The 16,701-nt window shown below is 39.0% G+C and overlaps 1 protein-coding gene and 1 long non-coding RNA gene across 8 annotated transcripts in view; one reads left to right on the top strand and one right to left on the bottom strand.

The window, feature by feature from the left end:
• The window catches only part of LOC122539936 (uncharacterized), a 77,151-nt gene that overhangs the window by 15,139 nt on the left and 45,311 nt on the right, over positions 1 to 16,701 (bottom strand). The gene's annotated exons all lie outside the window — the stretch shown is intronic.
• The window catches only part of itga3b (integrin, alpha 3b), a 167,652-nt gene that overhangs the window by 115,312 nt on the left and 35,639 nt on the right, over positions 1 to 16,701 (top strand). For all 3 annotated transcript variants that reach the window (XR_015752495.1, XM_043675133.2, XM_043675134.2), the window contains exons 9-15: positions 1,120 to 1,259; positions 2,567 to 2,650; positions 6,355 to 6,422; positions 9,530 to 9,669; positions 12,498 to 12,641; positions 13,477 to 13,586; positions 16,360 to 16,537. Coding sequence is in view for 2 of the 3 variants with exons in the window: in XM_043675133.2 (XP_043531068.2) it covers positions 1,120 to 1,259; positions 2,567 to 2,650; positions 6,355 to 6,422; positions 9,530 to 9,669; positions 12,498 to 12,641; positions 13,477 to 13,586; positions 16,360 to 16,537 (864 nt within the window). In the remaining variant the exon portion in view is untranslated. The remainder of the gene's footprint in view (positions 1 to 1,119; positions 1,260 to 2,566; positions 2,651 to 6,354; positions 6,423 to 9,529; positions 9,670 to 12,497; positions 12,642 to 13,476; positions 13,587 to 16,359; positions 16,538 to 16,701) is intronic.

The raw sequence follows: 16,701 nt of genomic DNA, 5'->3' as shown, positions 1-16,701 counted from the left end.
GTTTATATTTTTGTAAGAGGGCAGAAAAGGTCATGATGTAAAGTGTTATGAAATACAGTGCCACCAATAATGCAGCCAACCCATCACCCCTTGGAATATGAACCTCAATTTCTGAGCACAAATCTCTCGGAGGTGGGTCTTGAACCCACTGCTGATTCACAGGTAGGATAGCTACCACTGAGTGGAGCAAAGCTAACACATTGGTGCATCAATCAACTTTTTGAAATGGAGTTGAAATTTCGAACAAGAACTGACAGAATGCCTGCTTTTCTCTGTGACTAGTAACTTATCAACAAAACTGCATTATCAAAAATCATTATTTCAAAGCTAAGCCTTGGTTAACTGATGTCATTCCCAGAAAGAAATGTGCGGTCTACCACAAGAACCTCAGCGAATAATTTCAGTCCTTTGGTTCTGGAATTAAGAATATATTGCTCTGAAAATTCAATTTCACAGCTGCTACGTTGATCATCTGTGAATTTTCAGTCTGTGACAGATTCTGTATGTGCAGTAACAAAACTATGCTGCTGTTTCTACACTGACACTTTCATCATTAAATGGCCTTTTGTTTCATTATGGTAATATGATAGCTCAGGCTGACTGCCAAAATAAGCACTTTAATTGTCATCAAGAAATAAAATATCTTAGTTTAGTGTCGTACAACATGGTGGTGATGAAGTTAAAAAATGTTTTATGTAGTTCCTCACCAAACTGAAAAGATACAGTGTTGGGACATTATCAAAAGGCAATGTCCCTTTTTAGTAGCACCACTTATTTCTAATGGTGTGAATATATTTTTTCACATATGACACTTGTGTTCAAATCTAATTTGGGTTCAAATGCAGTCCTTTCCTGTCTCTTCTTTCTATTAAGGGACTTGTTATGCCAAATAAATATAAAAACAATCAAATATCTGGCATGAGTAAAAACCATTTGACACAAACACACAGCTATATACAATTTGAAATAATGTCGAATTTTGGACAGCATGTCGAAAGTTAAGAAATATCATGGGTAGAATTGTTTTCATGGAAATTGAAAATTTCTTTGGAAATAACATATTAAGTGAGCAAATTAAATGTTGTGACAATAAATTATGAATTCATTTTCATTTTCAAGGTCATCAGTGGTGCAAATCTGGGGAAAACTAAGCCTATCAATACATTTGGCTATTCAATCAGTGGAGGACTTGATGTCGACGGGAATGATTACCCTGACATTCTAATTGGAACATTATCCGACAGAGTCATTTTACTGAGGTACCACCTTTATACAAGTATGATGTGGTCATGGAGTTGTTGTATGAGTTAAATTTAAGACAGCAGGGGTAACTGGATCACGATATACTGTCATTGTTCAGACTCCCTTTTAAAGTCATTTATTTTAACTGTATTTCTCTGTGATGTTCTGATGGCCATGGATTTGCTGAATCAGTGTAGTTTGGAGTTGCTTATTGAGAACATGCAGAATCCCCTGATATAGCTAATTCAATGGGAAGAGCCTGGGAAATTGAATTTTTGGATGAGCAATTACTCTGTTTCTAGAGCCCTCCGGAGAAGTTTGTTAAATTCCAAAGGATTCTGATTCACTTAAGTTCAATAGTTATCTAGTTTTAATTCTTAATGTTTTACTACTTAATGAACTAATTGTACAGAGATTCTGATTACCTTCAGACTGACAAACAATGATAATCCTCTGGTAACATAAGAAGATTATAATTATACTATGAGCAACCAATACCTCCTGCTGACCTGTACTCCCCCATGGGCCACCTTATCAGAGTTGGCTTCTCTCTTCCACCCAATCCCCATTAGCAACCAACCCACCTGCCACTCTATCCACTCACTTAATTTGCACATTTAAATTTTCTCCGTCCCTGTTGAAGTGCTTTGGGACACTGAGCTTTTAAATTACGGCTGCAAGTGTTATATAAAAAGGTGTACCTTGACCTACAACATTATGCCTGCATTCAGTCGATTTCTGTCTGGTTGTCTCTGATGGATACATTTTGGACAGATCAGACTCCGGTCCTGACTGGAAAAATTGCTCACAGAAACTAAGTAATTTTAAAGAGGATTACCACGTTCTAGTCAGGTCTGAGGGTAAGCAAAATCTCTGGATGATTATTTAGTTCAGTAGGAAATCATTAAGAATAAAAAGTAGAAAAATAGAGTTAGCTGGGTCTTAAAGGTTTCCCTGCATAGCAGGCTGAGCAGTTGGGAGATATATGACAGTGGCAATATGCCACCTCAAGTGGCAAAAGGATGAAATTACCACATGACAAGTTTAAATAAACAATTCCCATTATAAAGGTGTTGCAGGAATCTAACATGGGAAAAATGGCAGGAAAATTTCACAGAAATGTGTGAAAAACATAAATTTGTCAGAGATTCCCACAGATGGGAAATAATTTACATAATTTAAGTTCCTGTTCCTTTTCCAATCTTTGCACCTATAAAGTTTCAGCAAAAAAATAGGTATGGGCAGCAAGTGGATGAAAGATCCCAGAGCCTGTTGGATAAAAGTGATGGAATTTCTGAAACTAATGGCATGTGTCTGTTTCCAGATCTCGGCCAGTTATTAATATTAGTAAGAATTTCACTGTGCATCCAAACATCATTGATCCCAGCACCTGCACCATAAAGTCCTGGTAAGCATTTCAAAATATTGTTAATTTCTCTGAAATAGCTTTTACTTTTGATAACTGACAATTTGTTCATTTACAGCCACCAATAACATTTTAGCAAAGGGCATAGTGTCATAAAATGTGATGGATGCAATATAGCTGAGCTTTACACAAAGTTCTGGATTTTCCAAATGACATTATTACACTATAAATGGGTGACTGCTGATATTAAAGTAACACCTTTTGGAGGTTCTCAAGAGTTTCAGATTCCAACCATGCTGTTGTGTTGGAGTCATAGTCATACAGCATGGAAACAAACCCTTCAGTCCAACCAGGATCAAAGGAGCAGGAGAATCGACGTTTCGGGCATAAGCCCTTCTTCTTACGCCCGAAACATTGATTCTCCTGCTCCTTTGATGCTGCCTGACCTGCTGCACTTTTCCAGCAACACATTTTCAGCTCTGATCTCCAGCATCTGCAGTCCTCACTTTTTCCTTCAGTCCAACCAGTCCATGCCGAACATAATCCCAAACTAAGCTAGTTCCACCTGCCTGGTCTATAGCCCTCCTAAACTTTCCTATTCATGTATCCATCCTCGAACAAAAGCCAGGGGAGACCACTCTATAATGCTTTACAGTATATTTTAACCACTGATTACATTTCTGCTTAAATATATTGATAAGTGTGAAAAGGTGTCAAACAAAGTAGATCTTTAAAAATGAAATCTCCTTCTTTGTCAGAAAAATAAGAGTTGAACATGCACAGTTAGTAATTATAGATGGTTTGTTGGTGTCAGCAAACACTTCAATAACAAATATCAATTATATAATTGGGAATTGAGATGGAGACATGTGAAGAGACTGAAAATTTGATAGCAAATGAGAAAAAAAGAGATCCGAAGTAAGACGAGATGAAGTTTGTGTATTTTATTAATCACTATTATTTGGGATCGAAGTGTTGCTCTAAATCCCTGTGAAGTATTATTAAGTACTTGTAGAGAGTCTTACTAAACATATAAACAGCGCTGTTATCTTCAGTGTCACATTTGCCTTCTGTCTAATATTTCAACTACATGAAGCTTGGGTTTTGACCAACTCTAGTGCCTCTAGTTAGGCCATGGATAGTGTGGAACCACTAAATATAACATTGCATTGGCCATTTGTGAACTTTTCTCTTTAATTGCTGGAGGTTGTCTGTCATCTTGCACCTTTGCCTTGAGTTCAGTTTTTTTGTTCTCCCATTTCTCTTAGCTTGGCCTCCTGGCTCTATTATTCCTTGGCAATGATTTTCAGGTGCTAACTTGCTCCCACTGTTCATCACTGGGTCTCTGAACTATTCAGAGCTCCCCTGGTTTAGACGGGCTCTGGACCACTGTTCTGTCTCCACTATCGACCAAGGACTTCATACCTCTCTCTCTTGTTGCTTCTAACTTCACTGTTCTTTGGAATCTGTTCTCTTCTTGTAGTTTTTAGTTTCTTCCTCCCTGACCCAGAACCCCATCAGGTGAGAAGGCAAAACTTGTCCTAAAAGAAGATTTACAAGGATGATACCAGAAGTACATGGGTTTACATATTAGGAAAGGGTTGACAGGCTAGATTTTCTTTCTCCTGAATAAAGAAGGCTAAGAGGTGACCTGCTCAGAGTGTTTAAAATTATTAAACATTTGGATACAGGAAGAGTGTTTCCTCTTATGAAACCAGAAATAGGATAGTCACCAAGAAATTCAATAGGGAAGTCTGAAGAAACTCTTTCACCCAAAGAGTGGTAAGAATACGGAACTCTCTACCACACAAAATTATTAAAGTGCATAGTGTAGATGTATTTAAGGGAAGCTAAACAAACACTTGAAGGAGAATGGAATAGATGGTTACAACAAGAACCTAAGATGGGGAAAGGTGAGAGGAAGCTTGGGTAGAACTGGTAGAGTCAAATAGCTTGTTTCTGTGCTGTAAACCTTATGTAATCCTGTGAAATGTGACAATGAGAGAGGTAGGGCATCCCTGTTATTGGATTACTGAGGGAAAGGAGATATTCTGGAGGTGGAGATGGGCATAGCAAAAAGAAGAAGTTACTTTATCCAGGTTACAGGCACAAGGGGTTTGGACTCAAACTGTGGTGGTTCGCTAGCTTCCAATTCATGAAAGTTCAACAAGAATAGTGTGCTCTTCAAGTGAACACAGTGATCTTGAGAAGGGATGAAAGAATCTGCTTCTTCCCTGATCCTGCCATTCATGTAAAATCCTGATTTGCAGCTTACAATACCACATTTCAACACTGAGCAAATTGTGTCACCTAAGAGGTCATAGCCCTGTGAACAACTCTACAGAAATTAAACTAAACCAAAAGAGCATAAATCCGTTATTTTCCAAATATTGTTTATTATTCATGCTGACATTTTTGTTTTTTTTGAAGAATTCAATCACCTATTTGGGCATGATATAATACCCTTTCACAGTTTGTGGGATTTGAACCTGGATTTCTGACCTAGAAACAAAAACAGGAATTGCCAGAAAAGCTGAGCAGGTCTGGCAGCACCTATGAAGAGAAATCAAGAGTTAACACTTCGAGATGAGTGACCCTTCCTCAGAATATTGCATGCAATTCTGGTCTCCTTCCTATCAGAAAGATGTTGTGAAACTTGAAAGGGTTCAGAAAAGATTTACAAGAATGTTGGCAAAGTTGGAGGATTTGAGCTATAGGGAGAGGCTGAACAGGCTGGGGCTGTTTTCCCTGGACCGTTGGAGGCTTAGAGGTGACCTTATTGAGGTTTACAAAATTATGAGGGGCATGGTTAGGGTAAATAGGCAAAATCCTTTCCCTGGGGCCGGGGAGTCCAGAACTAGAGGGAATAGGTTTAGCGTGAGAGGGGAAAGATATAAAAGAGACCTACGGGGCAAATATTTCTCACAGAGGGTGGTACGTGTATGGAATGAGCTGCCAGAGGAAGTGGTGGAGGCTAGTACAATTGCAACATTTAAGATGCATTTGGATGGGTATATGAATAGGAAGGGTTTGGAGAGATATGGGCTAGGTGCTGGCAGGTGGGACTAGATTGGGTTGGGATATCTGGTCAGCATGGACGGGTTGGACTGAAGGGTCTGTTTCCATGCTGTACATCTCTATGACTCTATGACTCTATAATCAGAGTTGCTGAGCTTTTTCCAGCAATTTCTGTTTTTGTTTCTGGTTTATAACATAGGTGTAGGATACTAGCAGTGCACCACAAAACAAAGAACTTAAATGTGATAAGGTGGAACACCATGACAAAGGAGCTAGCAATGGTCCATACTATTCAGAATTCATTAGCATATGCCATCTGTAGATAGCTTCTGGAGCTCTTTCTCTTTGTGTGAAAGTCCAAGGGAAACACTGCTGCATCTCAATCTTGGGAAAGAGAGATTTTGGTACCCAGAATTTAACCATAATATACTTCTTGTTCTGAGAGGAAGAGAGAAGGTGGGGCAATGTTTTAATGTCAAGCATTTAAGGCTCATAAAAATCTGAAGATTTATCTGTTTTGATGTTAGCAATTATAGTAACTTCTTGCAACGGTGTAAACTGTTATATTGGGAATGGAATGGGTGGCATCTGGATGTAACTATTGATCAGGTATTTTCAAAAAGCAAATTAAATAGCTACAAGTATGTAAAGATTTGAATGATAGATCAACTTCATATCACACATTAAACGTATCTGTAAAAGCTTTGCTTGTGTTTTATTTCATCTAGTGTCACAGTGACCGTTTGCTTCTCATATATTGTGAGCACAGGAAATAGGAAGTACAATCGTAATATTGGTAAGTATCAGCACTCCATGAGCTACCACATTTCCACAAGGCAGTGCATGTAAAGCTATAGGATACTGATCTCACTAGAGATCATTAGATGTGGTTGTGGGATCTGCCTAATTTTTATGAGCTGAGCAACTGAATGTTCAATCTGATATTGAAATCTTGAACTGTTCAAAATCATCAACAATCAAAATATTAACTTAATATATCTGGGTAAGTGCTGCGTCTTGTGGTTCTCAGAAGTTTGAGATAAACCACAATTCTGTTAAAATATTTTTATTGAAAACATTTTTCTTTCCAAAATTATAAAATTACAAAAATATGAAAATATAACATTATAACAACAAAACCTACAATAAACAATAAACCAACTACTATACTACTGTACAAAAAAACTCATAATACATCAGTAAATAAATAATGCGCTCAGTACAAGACCTCAGCTCTCAACCTTCGAGAGCATCAACTATTAAACCCATGTTTGCTCGAAATTCTTCCTCTCAGTACATCAGGTTTATTAAACCAAACCACCATGGCTACACAAAAGCCCTAATTAAAATGGTGGACAGGTCTGCTTCCAAATAATTCTAAACGGGCTGCCATGTCTTATAAAAATTGTCCATTTTCTGGTGCACCATATTTGTAAGAAAGTCTAAAGGAATATGTTCCATAATTAACTTATGCCACCCCAACAGACCTGGAGGGTTCTCAGACACCCAGCACATCAGAATGTTCTTCCTCGCACAAAATGTGAGGGTGCTAAAAAGCTTTCTCCCATGTACATCTAAGGGAGATAAATTTGCCAAACCCAGAAGAGAGAAACTGGGTCCACCTTGACTTTGGTCCCCAACACCCTCTCTATTACTCTTGCCACAGCGCTTGAGATAACTACATTTTTAACCAAAACTACAGGAGCTTTTCATCAAGTGTAATTTACAGATCTCACCCCGGGCCTGACGCTTGGCTCCTGAGTGCAATGCAGTGATGACTGGTATGGCAGTCTGGAAATATATTTAAACAAAAATATAATTCCTAACTCATTGTGAATAATAAAAACACAACAATACCATTGATCTGAACCAGCCAAGTATTTATTCTGTGTTTAAAATTTAAGATCAATGTGTTAAATGATTATTTATTTCCTTTAAGTAGGAAGTAAGTTCATTTAAAAAAACATAACAGGTAGCCAATTAGACTTTGTACAGAGACAATTGACCAAGAAAAAAAGCTTGTGACTCAAATTTCAAGTGTATGTGAACCATCAATGCTTCCTTTCAGTTACCATCCGTAAGATACCCTGTGGTCTATTCCAGTAAATATTTACCATGCAGCAATTGAAATGGTCACTTTCTAACTTGCGAACTGTAGGGATAGGAATGAGGTCAGCCAGGTGGGCTTCATAGTATATCAGTTCCCTAATTAGAGCTGTTATCCTGGTCCAATCAAGGAGTCCTGATAACAGATATAAACAGGAGTGTTACCCTGGGCAGGTACCGGGGCGGGCTGTCCTAGAGGTGGTCGAAAGGTGCGTCAGGGCGGACCGAGAACTGGAAGGGGAATGGGGTGGACCGAGAACCGGAAGGTGGGTAGGGGCGGGCTGCCTTAGTGGTCGGAAGGTGGGAGGGATGGGGGCTTGCTGGGTCTGTATTATCTGCACTTTTGTATGTAACAGTACTGTCTAATGTACAACTGTCACTGCTGTTGTCTCTTTATATCTTTGTGAAACTGGGATTTGAGGTTTGTCCTCATGTCCCTGTAAACTGTTTAAATGGTAGGGTTTGGGGCCTGGCTTTGCTGCTCCTCTCCCTTGTAAAATTGCTGTCTCTTGCTGCAGCTGTAAATGTAACTGTTTGTTGTAAACTGTTTTTGTAATTTGTTTAATAAAATAATAAACAGGAGTGTTGGGGGTCGTTAGGGCCGACTGCCTGCCCCTCTTCCGCGGTTACGTTAGAGCCCGGGTGTCCTTGGAGAAGGAGCATGCGGTGTCCACCAACACCCTGGAGTTGTTCAGGGAGAGGTGGGCACCGCAGGGAGTGGAGTGCATCATTTCTCCCTCCAATTCTATTTTGATTTAGTCCCTACCCTCCCCTTCACTGTTTGATCACACAGCACTGCCCTTTGATGTGAAGGGCACTGCTTGTCACTAGCCACTCGGGTGTTTTCCTATCTCGCTGGTGGTGGAAACTGAATAAAGATTTGTGCACCTTGTGTCTCTCACTGTGTCTCACACCTACACACACACACACCATAGGTGCTGGGGAAAAATGAGCACTACCACAGTTAGGCGGTAGTGTGAGGGTTTAATTAAGAAAAAGAAAAAAAAAAATAAACAGGATTTGGGCACTGCTTGTCACTGGCCACTAAAAAAAACAAATAAACAGGAGTGTTTTTGATTTAATTCCTGCCCTCCCCTTCACTGTTTGACCACACAGCACTGCCCTTTGATGTGAAGGGCACTGCTTGCCACTGGCCACTGGGTGTCTTCCTTTCTTCCTAGTGGTGGAAACTGAATAAAGATTCATGCACCTTGTGTCTCTCACTGTGTCTCACACCTGCACACACACAACATGGATGCTGGGGAAAAAATAAGCACTACCGCAGTTAGGCGGGAGTGTTGGGGTTAATATATAATAAAAAAAAGAAAAAATAAACAGGAGTGTCAGACATGCCTGTTCACTCTAAAAAAATCAGGAGTGTCAGAGGTTAAAAAAACCCCAGGAGTGTCAGAGGTTCTGCTCACTCTGAGAGCTGGCTCTGAGGGAGCTGGATCAGTGTCATGTACATTGCACATGTAAATAAAGGGTGACTTGGTGATGGGATACTGGCCTTCATGGAGTTACTTCATGAATGTTATCCTCATTTGTTATTAGGGTGTCAGTTTGTTGACAGTGTGCATATAGTCAACTTGCCACCTAATACCTTGGTGATGCGTTTGTTCAAAGTATTTTACTGTGACTCTGTCCCTTTTTTCCCTTCCTCATTATCATCTCCTGTTACTTTTTCAACTCAACTTTATGTTCTTTAAAATACCTTGCTACACCTGAGATGTTCTACAGAGATGCCAATTATAGTTGCAGGCCCCCACATTCACTTGTCTTTTTTTCTCTGCACAGCTCTTAAATATACATTGGAGGTCGAAAAAGAGAGGCGCTCACCTCCACGTGTTAAATTTGTTCCGACAAACAGTGCCATTTACAATGGCATTTTTAAAATGCCACAAACCAAATGCGAAAGTGTCCAGCTGGGGTTGATGGTAAAGTAAACCTGCTTTCTGTTTAATTATTCTGAATGTTGAGTGTCTCACCTTGATATGTTCAAATACAATATTTATTACAGTACAGACTTCATGTTAAACTTTCCCAAGAAAGCCAACTTTCAACTAGAATCTATTCCAATAGGAATTTAGCTAAACTGAGAAAGTTTGGTTCAAAAGAGCAGTACGTTGCCGTTCTGACCCTGTGTGTGTTTCACAATAAGAGGGTGTACATGATAAATGTACTTTTGTTTCTCTCGGACTGTACTTTCAGCTCATTCACCAAAATATGCAACCATCAAATAAAATATAATTGCATGAGATGGTATAAATTGCATGAAACAACATAGGCATTTTTCCCAGCTCTGTGCTTAATAATGGCCACTTCTAAATACCTCAGATAATTGATAAAGATTAACAGCCTCAATTTTCCTACACTCTTTCCCTGAACTAGAGCTGGAATCCAGACAATAGCAACAACATTTTTTATTAATACAGTGCTAGTAATATAGTCCAAAGATATGGAGGTTGGATGGATGGCAATGCTAAATTGCCTGTAGTGTCCAGTAGTACGCAGAGTTACTGAGATACAGTCTAGGGGTGCGTCTGGGTGGAATGCTGTTCAGAGGTTTGGTGTGTACTCAATGGGCCGAAGGATTCTAAGGTACTGTTAAATTATGTAAGAATTTGCTGTAATGTAGCACTTTTCACAATCTCAGCATGTCCCAAAATAAGACAGAAATAGGCCATTTGGCCCAATGAGTCCATTCTATCGTTCAATTCAATCATGGTCTTTCTGATAATCCTCAACTCCACTTTCCTGCCTTATTCAGAGAACCCTTGATTTCCTTACTGATTACTCATCTGTCAATCTCTCTTGAATATACTTATTGACCCAGTGTTGACAGTAGTTTTTGATGTGGGTATTTTTAAGCAACCTGTTATTCTGATACACCTCTCGAGCAGATGGGACTTGAACCTTGTTGTTCTGGCCCAGAGCCTGGGATATTACCATTGTGTTGCAAGAATCAGACACTTTGCAGGTGTGTGATCAACAAAATTTGGCACCAAATTAAAGAAAGAAGCATTAAAATAGGTTATTGAAATCATAATGATTAGCAACTCCATTTAAAGAAGAAGAAAAAGCAAAAAGGAAACTTCAGCCTTTAGGATATTTGATGATAAACCACCAGTGCAGTAGAAGAAAATAGTGATATGCAGGACATCTTGTTGTAGCCTAGCGCTCCCAATAATCCACTTTCTGTCTCTCAGAATAGCAGAATCTGTCAGTAATCCAGAATGTTATGATCTCCCTTCTGGTTCCTCAGTCACTCTTTCCCTCCTCTCCCAGATGTGAACACTCACCTGCTGTTTTCCTATTTTGCAAGCACTTCCTATTGTTCCTGAATCCTGGACCCTCTTCCCTATGTTTTGGCACTCTGGGATTCTTCTGTCAGTTCTCCTCTGTCCATTACAGTTCAATCAACTTCCAGATCCTCTCTGTTCCAGATCCTTGGTGAGTTAGTGAGCAATATTATAGAGAAACAACAATAGGCCATGAATGTATCTCTTTGAAATGAAGTGTAAGGGTGGGCTGTTAGGTGCAGACTAATTCACTACCTCCACTATTGAGAAAGTTTGCTGTATTTTGTACCAATCAGTTTATAAAGAGCTGGCTGGACAGTTGCCAGCCCTATCATAGGCCTAACCACCAGGATCTTGAGTCAGGCAAAACTGTTGGATGATCAGATGCTAGCAGCTTTGGGGTCCTAAACACTGTTGGTTGAGGCTAAACCTTGAGGACACAAACCTGAGAAGGTTGGTCTTCGCTGTTTGGCTTTTTACAAGATAGTGAAAGGGAAGGGGTGTCACAGGGTGAAGGGAATTGGTTGGGAAGGCAAGAGATGCTGTTCAGAGTCTGTCCATGCCCCTCAATTGCCCAGATTGAGTTAAGTGGAGTCCCACCATTCCCCACAATCCCCTCACCAACTCCCAATGCCCTCGCCGTTGCAAAGGAAAATTAAATTAGCAGTTGATATCCAGTCAGAAAACTAGCTACTTTACTCGCCTTTCCAGCAGATGAAAAATTTAGGAGGTGGTATGTTGAGACCCATAAGTGACTGGTAATTCACCACCAGGAGCTTTAAAAACTGGCAAGTCGGTAATGTCTCCAGTAGACCTTCTTTCCTGGCACTTAATTGGTGCACAGGAATATTTCTTTAGGGCAAACTTGTATTCCACCATCTTGCCATCTCCAGATAAGGGAAAATTGTGCCTATTGACATCATATAGTCCTCATCAGTCATTCAGTTCCCCTGTATGCTGTTCTGTACTTTGTTGTTCGGCATATCTACATTGGTCATATTTATTCATCTTTTTGTCCAGTCTGTCTGGCATAGTCTAATTTTTCTCATTTTTGTTCTTCTCTTTGTTCCAGTTCCCTTGTCATCTATTGTTTGTTAGGACATCTTCATCCATTTCATCTTTTTTTAATATTGTATCAAACTGTTAACTCCTTTTATTACATGTAGAAGTTTTGATATAGATTTCTGTATCCTCTAGCCATTATTGTATTTGATTGTGCACTTAAAAATCTTAACATTTGCAAGAACTTCCTGTCAAAAAATTCTGGCTTAATTTTTTCCTCGCTTTTCTATGAATAAGTCAAATGCTCTTAGATTCAGCTCTTCTAAGGCTGAACAACTAAGTACAGACCAGGCTGATGTCTCTAAATGAGCAACAGGGGTTTCATATAATATTAGTCTCCTTGAAAATGATGAATTCCTGATATTTATTTGTACTAAAATAATCTTCCTTGCATTTTACAGGACAATGTGGAGGATAAGCTTCAACCCATTTCTGTCACTCTGAATTATTCCATTGACAATAGCAATGAGGCTAGAGGAAGAAGGGCTGATATGAATAATTATCCCATTTTGAATGTACTGCAAGACCATACTGGTCTGGAAGAGGTATGATGGGACACGCAACAACTAGATCAGTGACTTCTGAACAGCAAAAGTAGTGAGGAAAAGAAGGAGTGTACAAAAACAATAAAGAGGAAGTTTAAGAAAACGTATAGGATGTTAGGGCTGAGAAATGGGGCACGAATCACATCACATATTGAGAAATTTTTGTTTCTTATTGGAAATGCAAGAGAGCTGCAAAAATGTTTTTTACTATAAATAAAGTAAACAACGATCAGGGTTGTATCAAATAACTATTGTTGGTCATAATATATTGATTAAAAGAATATTGTCAAAAATACATCACATTTATACAGATACTAGTTAAGCCACACACATCAGAATTTTTTTGTTGATCACTGGTCTGTCCTGAATGATGTGACCACGCTGTTGGAAATGGCCTTTGTGCTCCAGGGTTTAATAAAGAGAATGGATATCTTCTGATGATGATGCAGTCTATGGTGAAAGTGCACACATGTGAAGATTCGTTTAGTGCAGGAGTAGGATTAGCTGTGTGGTTGAATATCTAACAAGAATTATCTACATTCAGATGTGATTAATGGCACTTTGACAGGTTGTTGGAATGTGAGCAGGGACCAGCTGTTATAACTCCAGAGTATAAAAGCGATGTGGGGTGGGAGTGGGGGCAGGAATGTATTTGACAAGTAAAATTATCAATTTTGGGTAGACATTAATGCACTTCTTCCAAATATAATGGGAAAACCCAAAATTACTTCCATTGGCTTAAATTAATTTTTAAAGAAGCACTTTCCACAGCATTAGTTTTGTAACTTTTGATGGATTTCCTATTTCAATATATACAAAAAAATGCTTCTTACAGATACATATTCAGAAGGAATGTGGCAATGACCGGATTTGCAATAGCAATCTCCAAATGAAACATGAGTTTAGCACATTTGAGAACAATGAGGAGTTTCATCCCTTCAGAAGGTAAGGGAAAAAGAAGGAAAGGCTTTTGTTCTGGGTAAAATAAAAACAAAATGTTGGAGAAACTCAGCAGATCTGATAGCATCTGTGGAGAGACAACCATAGTTAATGATTTATGTCCAGAGGCCTTCTTTATTTTTGGGGGTTGCTGGAGGAGGGTAGGTGGGAAGTGTATTTCAAAGTGCATGGAAGCATGTATGTTTCAGTAGAGAAAAGAATTTAACATTTTGAGTCCAGTATGACTTATTGCTCGAGCAACTAGTCATATTGGACTCGAAACATTAACTCTGCTTATACTTCAACAGATGTTGCCAGATCTGCTGAGTTTCTTCAGCATTTTCTGTCTTTATTTTTGACTTCCAGCTTCCTCAGGAGTTTGCTTTAACTTGTTGAGTTAGCTTCTTTGTTAAAATAAAACAGCTTGCTGTCTAGAACATGAAGGAGCTCGGTCAAATCTTTGTTTTGTATATTTCTCAATCTCAAATACTTACCCTTGCGTTTAAGTCCCTCCATGACCTTATTGATCCAACCTACAACCTTATAAGGTAACTGGACTGATCTATTTCTGGGCGGAAGTGGGTACTGCAGATGCTGGAGATTAGAGTCAAGATTAGAGTGGTGCTGGAAAAGCACAGCAGGTTAGGCAGCATCCGAGGATCAGGAAAATCGACGTTTCGGGCAAAAGCCTTTCACCCATGCTTTTGCCCGAAACGTTGATTTTCCTGCTCCTTGGATGCTGCCTGACCTGCTGTGCTTTTCTAGCACCACTCTAATCTTGATCTATTTCTGGTTTGTTGCATATTTTTAATTCTAATTGCCCTCCTTTGGAAGTTGTGGTTTAACCTACCTGATCCCAAGCACTGCAATTCCTTTTTGGAACCTCTGCCTCACTATTTTTCTCCCCTTTTTAAGACACTCACTGTATAAAACATCTTCCTTTGACCAGGTTTTGGTGACCCATATCTCCTCCTGTGTCAAATTTGTAGAGGTAGCCTTCCTGAGCAATGCTTTTGACATTTTCTACATTTGAGGAGCTATTTAAGTGCAAATTGTTGTTTTTAGTAAAATGGTAAGAAATATATCATTAGATATAATTGTAAAGTTTTATACACATGTTAGATTGGGTTGTGGTCCAGTGCATCTCAACACCATTTAGAATAGTCAGTTCCTTGTCTGTTTTGCCATTCAATTAGATCACAGCTGATCTGTACCTCAATTCCCATATTCCCAACTTCAGTTCACGTTTTCCAATCTTTCCCCACAACTTAAAATTGCTTGAGATTCTATGCAGACAGTTGATCTTGACTAGATAGGTGTTGTGTCAGGGTTCAAAGGGTTAATGTACAGGAGAGCCTTAAGCACCACCTATTATGAAAATATCATATATGTTTGCGGCAGAATAGCTGAGAATCCGAGGAGCATTAGCTAACACCATATCTTCCTCACGGTCTCTGTAACAATGGCCATCGTATCAATGTAATCTGTAACTCGTTGTGAACATGCAATGAACTATATCTTGTTCAATACAAGAGCCTCTTCTAGTTAGACCAGTAAGTGGTTTATCTCCAGCATACTAGACCAATCAGGCTCTATAGAACCCTAAGTTAATGGATGAGGATAGCCAGGGTAAGATGTGGACTCAGTTTAATTGCACATACAGCATGGTGTGGGTTCTATTTATTTGATATTCTAGCAATGCTGGAAGATAACTCAGCTTTAAGTTGCCTGCTCATGCAGACTATCAGCAGCTGGGAAGAGTTGAATATTTAAGACCTAAAGAGAGTATTGTGGTGAGGTTCACAAGGTTGAATCGACAGCCAATGGTAAATGCTTTGCAGATTTCTTAAGAGAAGCGATGCAGCAGGAGAATTAGTAACTCCCTGGAAAACAAGAATGAGTCACACCAAAGGAGGTACAAACTGCATGACATGGCAGCCATTTGTAGGAGTAGTCATGAGTCTGGGTGTTGCAAGAGAGAAAACAACCATCAGAGACTCCATGAGTACAGTTAAGATCTCTGGTAGGAAGTTAATACTTTTGAAAATGGTACGTTCTTACAGGCTGGGAAAGTAAAACAAAAGGAAAATACTTTTAACTCAGATCGAGCTTCGTGGTCTTGTTTGTTGCAAAGCTACAGAAGAGAAGTCAAAGGCTATGAAAGTAAATTTAAACCAAGAGCACAGACCCAGGAATATCATAGATTTGGAATTAAAGTGAAAAAGGGTCACATTAGAAGCCTAAACATTCTGCATCTGATTGAGAAAGCTTCTCAGCAAGATTCACCCAGTAAAGCTTGAACAAGGCAGGAATCCTTCATTTTAACTGCAAGAAGATAGAAATCCTCTTTCTTACCTGTAAAATATTCAAAAACTCTCTACCACAGTACCAGCAAGCAGAAGCATTACTGTTATTGCAAAATAAAATATTTTTAAGCATATGAAATCATCACATTGTTAAGATATCAGAATGCATATCGCTAGGTTGATTTAATTTCAGAGATGGCTCAAACAGAGTACAAGAATGGAGGGCTTAAATGTTCAAATTAATCAACAGGTTGAAGTAAGGTGTCTACAGAGTCACAGATTTACAAACAGAGGGAGAATTAAATCCTGCTGACAGATTTGAGAGAGTAAAGTTGGAAAGAAAGAATAGAAATTACAAGAGAAGATGTTAATGCTATTAGGAGAATTTAAGTCAGATGCAGATCCTTCTGTATTGCTGTTGCATATTTCAAGCTAGGCTGACACTGATGCCTTCTCTTTTGCTTCAATCCCAGAAAAAATGGCAAACAAATCTTGGACTATAATCCACAATCCATTTTATATTCCAATAAGCTTGTATTGCAAGTGATTGTTACAAATTTCCCAACAAATCCCACCAATGGCGAGGATGCTCACCAGGCCAGACTCAACATTACTCTGCCTCAAACGTTGACCTACGTTGGTATCCGTGCAGTAAGTGGACAAGTACTTAATTTTTATCGTTATTGGGAGCACAGGAGATGATTATCTAAGCTTCAGCTCTATATTGATTCAGAATCATATTTGATATGTGTTGTTTTGTGTTAAAGAATCAGGTATAATGGCATAAAATATGGGACAGATGTGATAAAATTGCC

The sequence above is a fragment of the Chiloscyllium plagiosum genome, unplaced genomic scaffold (genome assembly GCF_037043375.1).
Source record: "Chiloscyllium plagiosum isolate Xiang-an unplaced genomic scaffold, Cpla_swu_hap1 HiC_scaffold_32, whole genome shotgun sequence".
Classification (NCBI taxonomy): domain Eukaryota; kingdom Metazoa; phylum Chordata; class Chondrichthyes; order Orectolobiformes; family Hemiscylliidae; genus Chiloscyllium; species Chiloscyllium plagiosum.
This window is presented reverse-complemented; position numbering and strand designations above follow the sequence as displayed.